This window comes from Phytophthora infestans, genomic scaffold (genome assembly GCF_000142945.1).
Source record: "Phytophthora infestans T30-4 supercont1.6 genomic scaffold, whole genome shotgun sequence".
NCBI classification, from domain to species: domain Eukaryota; phylum Oomycota; class Peronosporomycetes; order Peronosporales; family Peronosporaceae; genus Phytophthora; species Phytophthora infestans.
The window spans coordinates 4,301,328-4,312,562 of NW_003303753.1; the positions used below are offsets into that span (position 1 = coordinate 4,301,328).

Sequence of the window (11,235 nt, forward strand, 5' to 3'; positions counted from 1 at the left end):
TCAAGGAGCTCACGGCCAAGCTTCGATCAGTTAAATATCTTCACGTTGTACAAGAATACAACGCGGCCGCGGATTCGTTAGCCACTTAGGCGCTGGAATCAAAGGTCAGTCGGGTAATCTTGGCTGAAACTCGCAAGTCGGAATTGGCATCGCTGAACCGCATCCAGGAAATGATCTACGAGCCGGATGAAGACTCGGTAGATGTTTCGTCACAAGGAGCAGAGCGTCAAGTACATGTACTGTCAGGCAGCGAGTCTTCAAAGTGGAAAACTTTCGAAAATTTCGTGGTTGATTACAGCTCACCAAAGTGCGATTATGGTAATATAGCAGTGATGACTCGGCGACAGACGAAAGCCAAGAAACGCGTCAGGTTTGCAGATGAACACTCGGAGGATGTCTCAAAAGCTCGAGAAGAGCATGAAGAACGACGAGAGACGTCCACCGAAGATTCAATCGGCCAGGATTTGCCAGACCATCCTCACAAGACTGTACCAGCGGCATTTCCCGAAGCGGAAGATGTTGACCCGGTAGCGATACAGCGGGAGCGACGCAGACGGATACTAGTGGCACAAGACGAGGAACAGAAGTGGTTTAACATCAAGAAGGTGCTTCAGGGCCAAGCACAAGAGCTGAGTTACAAAGAAGCTCGAGATGCCTGGAAGTATGCTGACCGGTTCGTGTTATCAGAAGACGGCGTGCTTCACTATCTTGGATTGAATCGTCGGTACGACCACGGTTGGCAAGAGGAGACCAAGCTGCGGCTTGTGGTACCAACAACGATGATTCAAGAGGTCCTGCAAAACTGTCACGACTCGCTGGAAGGAGGACATCAAGGTGTAGTGAGAACGTTCCACCGCGTTAAGTCCGATTATTATTGGATCGGCTTGTACGCAGACGTGGAGAAGCACGTGAAGTCCTGTCCAGATTGCAGCTCGAGTAAAAGCCGTCCACAGTTTCGTGGATACTCACCTGGCAACGTACTAGCCGAACAACCTTTCCAGATCGTCTCGATGGATTTTGTGATCCCACTACCGAAATCTCGCAGGGGCAACACGGCGTTGCTCCTATTTCAGTGCTCGTTCACGGGATTCGTTATTGCCAAGGCTATGTCAGATACGACTGCACTGAGTGTTGCCCAAGTGTTCGAAGAATGTGTGTACCGACGATTCGGAGCCCCATCATTAATAAGGCACGACCGCGACCCACGCTTCATGAGCGAGGTTTTCCAAGCATTTGCAGAGATGATGCAGTCAAGATCACGAGCGACTTTGAGCTATCGGCCACAGGCTAATGGACAGCAGGAACGCTCGGTGAAGTCGGTGATGGGATCCGTACGGGTGTACGCGGAAGACCCTCTACAGCAAGATTGGGACGAAATCGCGGAGAAGCTAGTATTTGCTATTAATACTTCTCAAGACACTACGAGGAAGGAAACGCCGCTCTACCTCGTTCATGGTTGGGATGCGCAGTCGACGCTGCGGGCAATGTCGTCATCACTCAAACGAGGACTCGGCAAGCAGTCTGACGCACTGGCGTGGCGGCGCGAGATCAATCGACAACATGAGGTCGCCCTCACTATGGCCAAAGATTATCAGGCTGTAGAAAAGGAGCGAAGGGCTAAAAAGCATAATGAGGCCCTGAGTCGACTGGAGAAAGCTGCTGTACCTCAACCAAGTGGAAACTAACACTCGGCGAACCCTCCAGAAGCTTCGGAAGAGATGGAAGATCCTGCAAGAGCTCCACCGAGATCTCCTTTTGAGATTGGGAGCCGGGCGTGGTTGTACATGGAACGCGTCAAACCGGGCTTGACAAAGAAATTAGCTCACCAATGTCATGGACCTTTTCGGATCAAGCGCAAGGTGGAAGAGTTTGCGTACGAGCTGGAACTGCCTGATCGAAGTGGGTATCGCTTTTACCCAGTAGTGCATGTGTCAAGACTTAAGGCTGTCAACGAATTCAACAGTCGACCGAACACTCAATTGATACTTGACGCGACTAATGAAGCAAGACTCGACTTCGATGAGGAACTACTGCCTGAGGACAGCTGGGAACCAGACCAAGTTGCCGGTGAATATGAAGTCGAGGCTATCCTCGACGACAGAACACCACTAACGACGAGCACGGAGCGTGCTGTACGCGAGTTCAAAGTCGAGTGGGTTGGCTATGAAGATACAACTTGGGAACCATCATCAAACTTGTCTTGTGGAGGTCTGCTGTACGACTATTTGCGAGCCAAGAAGAGCGAGAATCGGCTGCAGATGGCGCAAGTGGCGGACGAAGACTAGCGTGACTGGATCACGTATGAACTGTCCACAGGGCGATGCAGCCTGTGGTAACAGACGAAGAACGTTACTGCAACAACAAATTGTATATGCATTTAAAGAACAACATGAACATGATTACGCTGTGGAAGTGGATTAAGAATAAGAAAACATGAATGCCGACCGGAGAGCGACCACTGAAAACGAATTCACGCGGGATACCTCAACAGTTGGCTGAGATGCTAAAGAACGTCGTGGAACACGCAGCGAGGACATCATCGAAACCAACAGCAGTCTCGAGGCGACGCTGAGTGTGTATATCGCCGTGGAGAGGAGGCGCAACGCTGAGCTGCACTTGGTGACGAGCCATTGCAGTCAAGTACGGGATTATCGAGGTCATCATGTGATCGACCGATGCCTCCGTACTTTCAGCCAGCATGGCGCGCAGCGAAGCTTCAATGAGTGGTGGCGGACCACCAGCTGGGGCGGGAGGAGCAGCAGGAGCCATCTCCGTGGGTTCAGCGACGACGGGGAGTGCTGCAGGAGCTACCACAGGGAGTGAAGAGTCCGGGGCAGCGAGCGCCGAAGGACCAGTTGATGACGCCGCTGTCGGAGGAAGTGTAGCAGACTGAGGGACGTTCGAACTCTCGGCCTTGCCCTCTTGAGAAACAAGTCGAGTAATGCGAGATGATGAGCAAGGTGCCGATGATTCAAGAGAAGGATGAGCTGACGTACCTCCAGCTGTTCACGTTCGCGACGTCTACGAGGATTGAGACGCTGAAAAGCGTCGGACACGGCTCGATTCAGACGCTTGGACATACGGTGGCGAGATGGTGAATTGAAGAATGAAGAAATGTCACAACGGGCACCAGTACCGTGGCTTCCATTGCGACAGGGGCAGTTGTGGTGTAGTGATTTCTCCGTGGTTGCGGATTATCACCCGTCGACAAAGACGTGACACCGCCCAAGTTGTTCAAGCGACGAACCCTCGGTCGGGTGATGTACGCAGACGCCAAGGTGCAAGGGACTCGACGGCGTCACCTCCGAGTTTTCAACAAGTATCGGATACGGCCCTATGTCACTGAATCCAGGCTGTCCTTATTATTAATAATGGACTGGCCTTTGGAAGACACGTTCACCGTCTGGGACAGGGCGCGGACCGTTAAAGATGCTCATGCGACGGTGCAGACGACGCTTGGCATGCAAGAAGATCCATAACGGATCATTGTTCACTTGATATTTGTATACTTGATTAGGACTTCTTATTAGGAATAGACCCGAAAGGGTAAGCTTAAATACAGAACAGAATTTCCACTCAAGCACACAGAGCGACGTCCGGCTTCAAGGTAAGCGTCAGGTCAAGCTTGTTTGAGTGTGTTATGCCTGTCGGTGAACTCGAAGCTCTGTAGCGAGGGTTCATCCGGAAAGGCCAAGAGACTTTGTGTATTGGCCGATTATTATCGGGAGGTTTTACGTGACGGCTTATTGTTGCCTATTTGCACGACTGGGAGTGCTTGAATTGCCTCCCTTTTATTTCTTCCAGCCGAGTGTTGAACACTCGGTGATCTCGTAAAAGGCTTACCCGTGCCTGGTACCCTTCCGCTGTTGGGACCACGAGGATTCAAAACACCTGCTAGCTTTGCTCGTGCTAGTAGCGTGTTCTTATTTTACTGGTTGGCCTATATAAGTAGTTTACAAGGTCCAGTTTGTCCCGGTGCAAGGGCAGAACTGGGGTCTTCAGGTCCGCCCGAACGATCGTTTACTATCCTAGTAGACGTATTGCTGTGGGAACATCCTAACTACATCTGTAGCTAGAGTTCACGTGGGATTTCCAACACCACAGTACTAATCTCTCCAAGCTGGGGTCGTCGTCGTCTTCATCTTCGTTGACAGGGTTGGCAGTAACTACAGCTCCTGCATTGCCAAGAAACACTAGCGACGCGGGCCCGGGTCGTATCCACAGTTCGTAGAAGAAGCGATTGTAGTGTGTTTGGGGGCCTCGCTTTTTAATTCCCTGGCAACACTGAGCGGTGGGCAACGAGTTTGACAGGCCAGCTGCGACATTTGATCGAGCTCGAGGAAGATGAAGACCATCCCAAGAAGAATCGAACTCCTCTTCCATACTATTGCGCAGCTCTGGAAAAGCGATGGGAAGCATTCGAGACGCAATCAACTAGCCACACAGTGGGCATGAACCTGCTGGAGAAGCTCGCGTCGATGCGTGCGGATGAAGAGATGGAGGAGCCCGTCGCGAAGGATGTCGTGATGCATTTAGTGGAGAGTGGACATCTCTTGCTGCATCAACGATTCCGAGCTGCGTTTGTGGAGCGATGGGTAGCGGCAGAGGTGATTGGATTGTCTGACGGCGACGAGAACGGGATCATCAGTGGGCGTTTACGTGCTCTTCAGTCGTGCATGGATCTGGTTCATTTGCTCAGATACAAGCGCGAGTTCGTGTTTGATCAAGACGACTGCTCAGTGGCCAAGATGTACATCGAGCACACTGTACTCAGCATGGACGCCGGTACAGGAGCTGACGCTCGTGGTATCAAGCAGCAGGTGGCTGCGAATTTTGAGCCACTGCGTCTTGAAGTGGCGAGTGAATTCTATAAAGAGTACGCAGTGCACTTACGTACGCTTGGTTTCCGACGTCTTCGGACGCTAGCTACCAGCAGAAGCCATGCACGTGCCTTCCCTGCGGACCCCAGCGCAGCAAACGAGAGCGACATACCTGCCAAAGAAGGCTTCTCCGAGTACTTTTACCACCCGGTAAGAACTGCAGCGGAAGCGGCTGGGTGGACGAATAGTGCAAGCAATGACCCTCTCTCCATCGTGGTGCTTGAGGTAAAATGCGACAATCGAGGCGTGCTGCTGACTGCGGTACGTGTGAGTTTGCACGACTTGGAGCAGCAAGATCTGCGTTTCAGAATCGTTTGGCTGCCAAGACTGGGAAGAAGACGACTGGAGTATCTGGAGCAAGAGTGCAGAGTGTAGCGTCGTGGCTACGTGATCAGCTGCAGACCCAAACTCTCATTTACGGGTTGACCATCCGCTACTTCCAGCAACATCTTCTGCAGTGGCTTGACGCGTCGCACGACTTCCACGACGCAGAGAATGGACACGGTCACAGTGTAGGCAAGCATCAAAGTGAGGATGACGCGTTTGTCGTGACCCCACCGCTGCCTTGGAAGAAAGCGGCCACGTTCCAGAACATCGGCAAGGGGCTTCAATGCTTCTTGCAAGCCTTTCCGGATCCGCCTATGGAACCCAAGAAGTTCAGTACTCCAACCCCAACGTCGTCACCGTGCAGATCTTACTCCGATACATCGCATGTCATGGCTCACGCTACCAAGTGTTAGACCTACTGCAGTTTGGTACACCGGATGCAGTCGTGTGTCACTCGTCATCAAAAGCTTTTGTGTGCTACCGGTGGAGCGGGCTCTGCAGGAAGCTCAGCTCTTCACGCGAGAGTTGTTCCGCGTTGCTGCTCAACACTACGAACGTGATTTGCTGTGATCTCGCCTGCTGTTTGATGACTCACGTGGCCCTGATGCCGATGTGGCTCGCACGTTGGCGCTTCCGGCGGACTTGTTCCGAGTATATGTGGGCCCACAGCAGCTTGAAGAGTGTCTCAAGCTGTCTATCTGTACGCCTTTGGAGGTGCTGGACCCGCGACTGGACGAGCTGCTGCGTGTATCTGGCGTGTGCTGGCACCAGACTCGGTATCTTCTCCGTGGCGCTTGGTCGGGTCGTTGAGCTCGTTATACAGTCGTGGCTAAGTTCAAGCCTGGTTGTAAGAACTATGATCTCCACCACGTACAGCTAATTAGAGCAGAAGTGTCGTTTAAGATAACGGGGTTCTAAGTAAAATAAAATTGTCAAATCTGCCCGTCAACGTCATTTTTTAATCCACAACTTTAGTTTGATCGCTCTTCGAACTCTAACATGACACGAAATTGGCGGCTTTCGGATCCCCATGCGGAGCTGCCCATCAAGAATCACAAATATGTGAAAAGCTGCACCGAGCTGTACATGGCCAACAAGCGCATCGACTAAATTGCGAACTTCGATGCTTTCGTTAACCTCAGGTGCTCTGGATCAATGACAACCAGGTATGTCATCTGTGCAGTAGAATTCCCACTTAAGATTCTTTCTTTGACGACCTGCCAGATTCAGGAACTTGACGGCCTGGACGGTTGCTTCCGTCTCAAGCAGATCAACGCTCACAACAACTGCATCCGGTACGTCAAAAGTGCGCCTTGTCGACCTGCTCTCCTCGAAAAACAAGTGTACTTCTGGTCCTATAAACAGCTCGCTTGAAGATTCACCGCAACTACTACGCTACGACTGCAAGACTGATGAGGCTGCAGCCTCGACCGAGAAAGTGCTATAATAGCTCCAATATTCCGTCCAACACATCGATCTCCTCACTTACTTAATTCAAATTATCCTATTCGTTTGCATTTTTGTTTAGTATTATCCAGGTCGTGGTCGTCCCCTTTGTCGCTCGTTTGGTTTGCAGTTCATCGGGCAAATTGTAGTCTTGATACGTCTCGGTGGGGTTATAAAAGCGAATGATTGGATCTGCAGTAAGATCTACTTAACTAAGTCGTTGACGACAAAGAAAGTTGGACCATGTTGACCACAACCTCCACTCCGTCCCTCATTTTGTAGTCATTGTCGGCTGCAACGACGGCCGTGATGCAGCCGAGAGCAGATTCATCCAGTTTTTTTAAAATCAGTGCGGCCACACGTGGACAATTCTTCCATACAATACATTTACATTTAAGTCCCAAATGCGGATCTTCAGCGGTTGAAGATAGCTACGTTCTTTCCGTTCTAAGTCACAACTACACATATAGGGATCTAAGTGCCATTACTAGTGTAGTTGCGATTGTATGACACTGAGCTATCTCAGTGAACGTAGTGTTTTTATCGTTTGAGTTGGTGTGAAGTTCCTTCACATCTTGCATGGGTTCGTTTCTAAAGCGATACACTACGATACAGATGGTGCTTGTAATCCGCCACTATTTTGGTGCTGCTGCCCCCTCCATCGTGGGATTACTCATACACTAACGTGTGTATAGTCACTTTATTAGTGTTTTGGTCTGCTTCTCATCCCGCTATTATAAGACCACAATACGACAAGACGACAGGAAATAATGCAGCCTTATCGCCTAAAGCGACTACAAAAACATATGGTCTCTGGTAATTTATAATAAATGACGTGGCCACGTCGTCGCCGTCATCTATCCTAAACTATCAACGCTAGCGTTGATAGTTGAGGAAAAATCGTGACACACAGAATTTTTAGCTTTAATAGTGTACGTACATAGTGGAAAGCCTTCACCATATTATGGTGAAGGCAATAAGTCTTTTATTCGGCATATTTCAGTGTAAAGAGCTCTTTGGGAACATTGTACCGTGTCTGATGCTACATACCAGACTGGTATAACCAGCTGATGGCTAAATCTTTTGAGGAATGTACTTGTATTGCATGTGCTGGGAACAACTGATGACGGAGACATGAATGTTATTTAGTGGTATTACAAGAATAACGCTCTAGATGACCCCGTTAGCCTAAGGCTATCTCCACTCCTGGTTGCTATCCCGATTGCTATCGGTCATTCGTGATTGGCTGTTGCTATCGACTGAACGTTGAGCAATAGCGACTCCTCGCCGACTCCACTCGTCAGATTGCTTGTTCACCTACGGAAAGCACAATGGAGAGTAGCGACGAAGAAGTTTACCTACTCCTTGATAACGACGACGACTTTCTTGCCGCTGCCTGTGTGCTCATCTGTGTAAGATCATCCAGCACGACAAATACTCGAGCCTACTTCCATGAGTTTCCAGGAACAATACGACAGCATCATTGACAACATCGTCGTCATTCTTCCCCGATTCATTGCGAGCTTTCACGCGAGAAACACACCCAGCGAACTTGGCCGTGTCATGAGAAATTAAGCTCCAGCGATTTTTGATGGCCTGCAAGGTCCGCGAGTCGCCGCCGAAAGCTGTTGCTGTACGCTGGTACACATTCTCCCAGAAAGCAGTAGCCTTTTGATCGGTCCCCTGGATGGAGTTTTCAGCGGCAGCCTTGTACGCACGAGCCAGAGCCTCGTCCTCCTGATCGCACCACCTCTTGCCTCTCCCCATGATGCTGCGCGATCTTTCTGTTGTGCCAGTTTCGATTTTTGCACCACAGTTGCTATTCGGGCCTCGAATAGCAACAAAAGTCGAGTTGCTATTCTATTATAGCAATAGCAACCCCGACTGGAGATAGCAGATTGTAATATTTTCTCTATTTAGCAATAGAAGCTCAAATAACAACTTGAGTGGAAATAGCCTTAACGCACAGGACTGATTGCAGGTTAATTTGTCAGCGCACTGCTGGTAATAGCACCCGACGAGGTGTGTACAGCTTGCCTTCGTCAGCCACTTTTCATGATTCACAGAAATATACATTTGTTTGATCACTTTGACAGCAGTTAAAGAACAATCATTAATTTTGAAGGGTTTTAAGTGTAGAAATGGCTTCACTTTTGGAATAAAGCTCTTTTAAAAAAATACATTTGTTATTTTGCCCGACTGAGGTAACATAGCTTCGACGTTTATTCGTAAACAGACAGTAAAGTACCGGTACAGTCACACCTCCTTATTTGAACCTCTATAACTGACCACTACTTCTTAACTTGAATGTAGTATCTCAAAGCAAACGAGACTATATGAGGTTCATTATTCCAGTCCCTCTAATTGACTAAAACCCTCTCTTATCGCTAAATGACAGTCAATTCCGGAGGTAAAACTCTCTATCTGGACAGGTGACCGTCCACCATAGAATACTTCTCACTTTTAAATTCCAGCTGAATCCCGTCAATATTCCTTTTATAATCCCCGCTCGCACCATGACACCGCCACACTCAGCAGACATTGGCAACTATGAGCAGAAAAGGAAAGAAACGCGATAAAGCTCGTATCACAATAGCATTCTGTTGTAATGCAACGGGTACGCACAAGTTAGACCCGGTCGTGATTGGCACAGTAGAAAACCCACGTTGTTTATTGGCGGGGGTGCTCGTGCGCTAAAAGGCAAGGCTGTTCAATACTACAATAGCAAAAAAGCATGGATGACAGCCCGAATATTCTCCGAGTGGGTACAAAGTTTCAACTTAAAGATGGCTGTTTAAAATCGCAAGGTCCTGCTGTTGATTGACAATGCCTCAAGTCACAAGATTACCCGGTCATATTCAAACATCGAGGTACGCTCTCTTCCTCCTAATCTAACGTCGTCTGTCCAGCCTTTGGATCAGGGTCAGCTATATGAATCTGTGTAGCTACAGTACAACCAAGAACCCACCTGTACCTGCGTCGACATCCCTTGCTTATTGCGTGGAGCTTTCAACATTTCTGTTTCAGTGCGAGGGGGACACTAAAGACCAGCAGAGCATGCTGCAATCTTTGACAAAGCTAGTGCGAACGCAAGTGGTGAAGCGTAGGCGACTGCGGACACTCGATAGTTTCTTTCAGCAAGATGGCTACATGTATCCGCTTCTCTAAGTGACCAATTCTATATATGAAAGACATTTTCATCGAACCAATCGGGCGTCATTTACAGACAACGACGGTGAAATCCGCCATACCTTTGAAACACGCCCGAGTCCAAACATGGTTTTCCCACTAATGAAACCATTTTCAGCCAATCCGTATGCCGTATTTGGGCCTTTTTGTACAATCAACCCAGGATGTGTTGATTCCTGCATCGGTTCTGTACATTTTGGAATCGTTTTTGTACTTTGTGTTCAGACTTTGAGCTGAAACTGCCACTTTCAACCAATCAAATAACTGGGCGGGTATTCTTGTCGCGCGTAATTTTTTTATTTTATATGAAGGATAGTGTTCAGACACCGGGCGGATTTCACCGTCGTTGTCTTTATGGAGGTGGGACTGTACGGTTAAACTGGAGTAAAGGTAGGACACGAGGAATTACCTTGACTCAGTGAAAAGCACTGAGATGTGCCAAATCGATCGTGGAAATGGTGATTATCTGGACTGCGTCTGTGGTGTAGGGATTTCCAGATTCGACCATACGCCGACCTACTTTAGGTCAAGAATCGGCTCGGTCTGATAACCCAGAGCTTAGGAGCCAAGGATCACGGTAAGTACTCGGCGATCTGTCCGGATATGCTATCCGGATAGCCGCTGAGCTCAACGGCCGCCTGAAGAGTCGGTAGAGATCCGAAACGACTACATTTCACTAGATATTTGTATGAGAAGCATAGGATTAAATAGGAGGAGCCGAAAAGGCTCCCAGAAGATAACAGAGCAGAATTTTCCTAGTCCAAGACAAGTGTACACTTTTCCGGTAAGTCCCTGCATAGGGCTGGATTATGCCTGCCGTCAATACTCGAGAGGCATAGCTTGTAGAGTATTGACTGGTAGCGCCAAGAGATTAGGTCGGTCCGGGTAGGACAAAGTCTCGCTACGCGCGAAAGAAAGTCCCGCATACTCAGCGGGCCGGTACGTCGGATAGCCCGGGTGCCGTAACACTTCTAGCTGAGCAGCCTCTGCGCTCGGTGACCTGTAAAAGCGCTCGCGCGCCGTCGTCCATCCTTTGGTGGAGGGCACAGGGTTGTGAACGAGCTCAGCCGAACCAAACTCGGCGGAGCCTCGGAAGTGATCTGACTTGGTTAGTCGGAACCGAGTGGAAGCGAGCCACTCGTCTGTCCCGGAAGGGCCGGACCGCGAGGGAACCACCCTCTGCGCAGGCCATACAACCGCCGACCTAACTCGGCGATTCGTTGTGGTTTGTGTAAGGAATCCACATCTGACGATATTTGTGTGTTCTACTACACCACAACTGGTGCCGCGACCCGGGAACAGGAGTGTGTGCTTGTTTTTATAAGGTGCCAGCTAACCAAGTTAAGAGGAAGAGAAGAGAAAGAGAAGAGTGAAGATGGTCAAGGGATCAGCA

At 49.4% G+C, this 11,235-nt stretch overlaps 2 protein-coding genes across 2 annotated transcripts; one reads left to right on the forward strand and one right to left on the reverse strand.

The window, feature by feature from the left end:
* Positions 1–3,640: 3,640 nt before the first annotated feature.
* Positions 3,641–6,700, forward strand: PITG_05016 (uncharacterized protein; the record flags this gene model as incomplete). Its single annotated transcript, XM_002905651.1, has 7 exons — positions 3,641–3,650; positions 4,312–5,030; positions 5,339–5,540; positions 6,031–6,077; positions 6,350–6,373; positions 6,432–6,502; positions 6,658–6,700. 7 exons carry the CDS (start codon positions 3,641–3,643, stop codon positions 6,698–6,700), a joined length of 1,116 nt encoding a protein of 371 aa, XP_002905697.1.
* A 1,311-nt stretch (positions 6,701–8,011) lies between these two features.
* On the reverse strand, positions 8,012–8,420 carry PITG_05017 (uncharacterized protein; the record flags this gene model as incomplete). Its single annotated transcript, XM_002905652.1, has 2 exons — positions 8,012–8,049; positions 8,102–8,420. The coding sequence occupies 2 exons, from the start codon at positions 8,418–8,420 to the stop codon at positions 8,012–8,014; spliced, it is 357 nt and encodes a 118-aa protein (XP_002905698.1).
* Between the last annotated feature and the right edge of the window lie 2,815 nt (positions 8,421–11,235).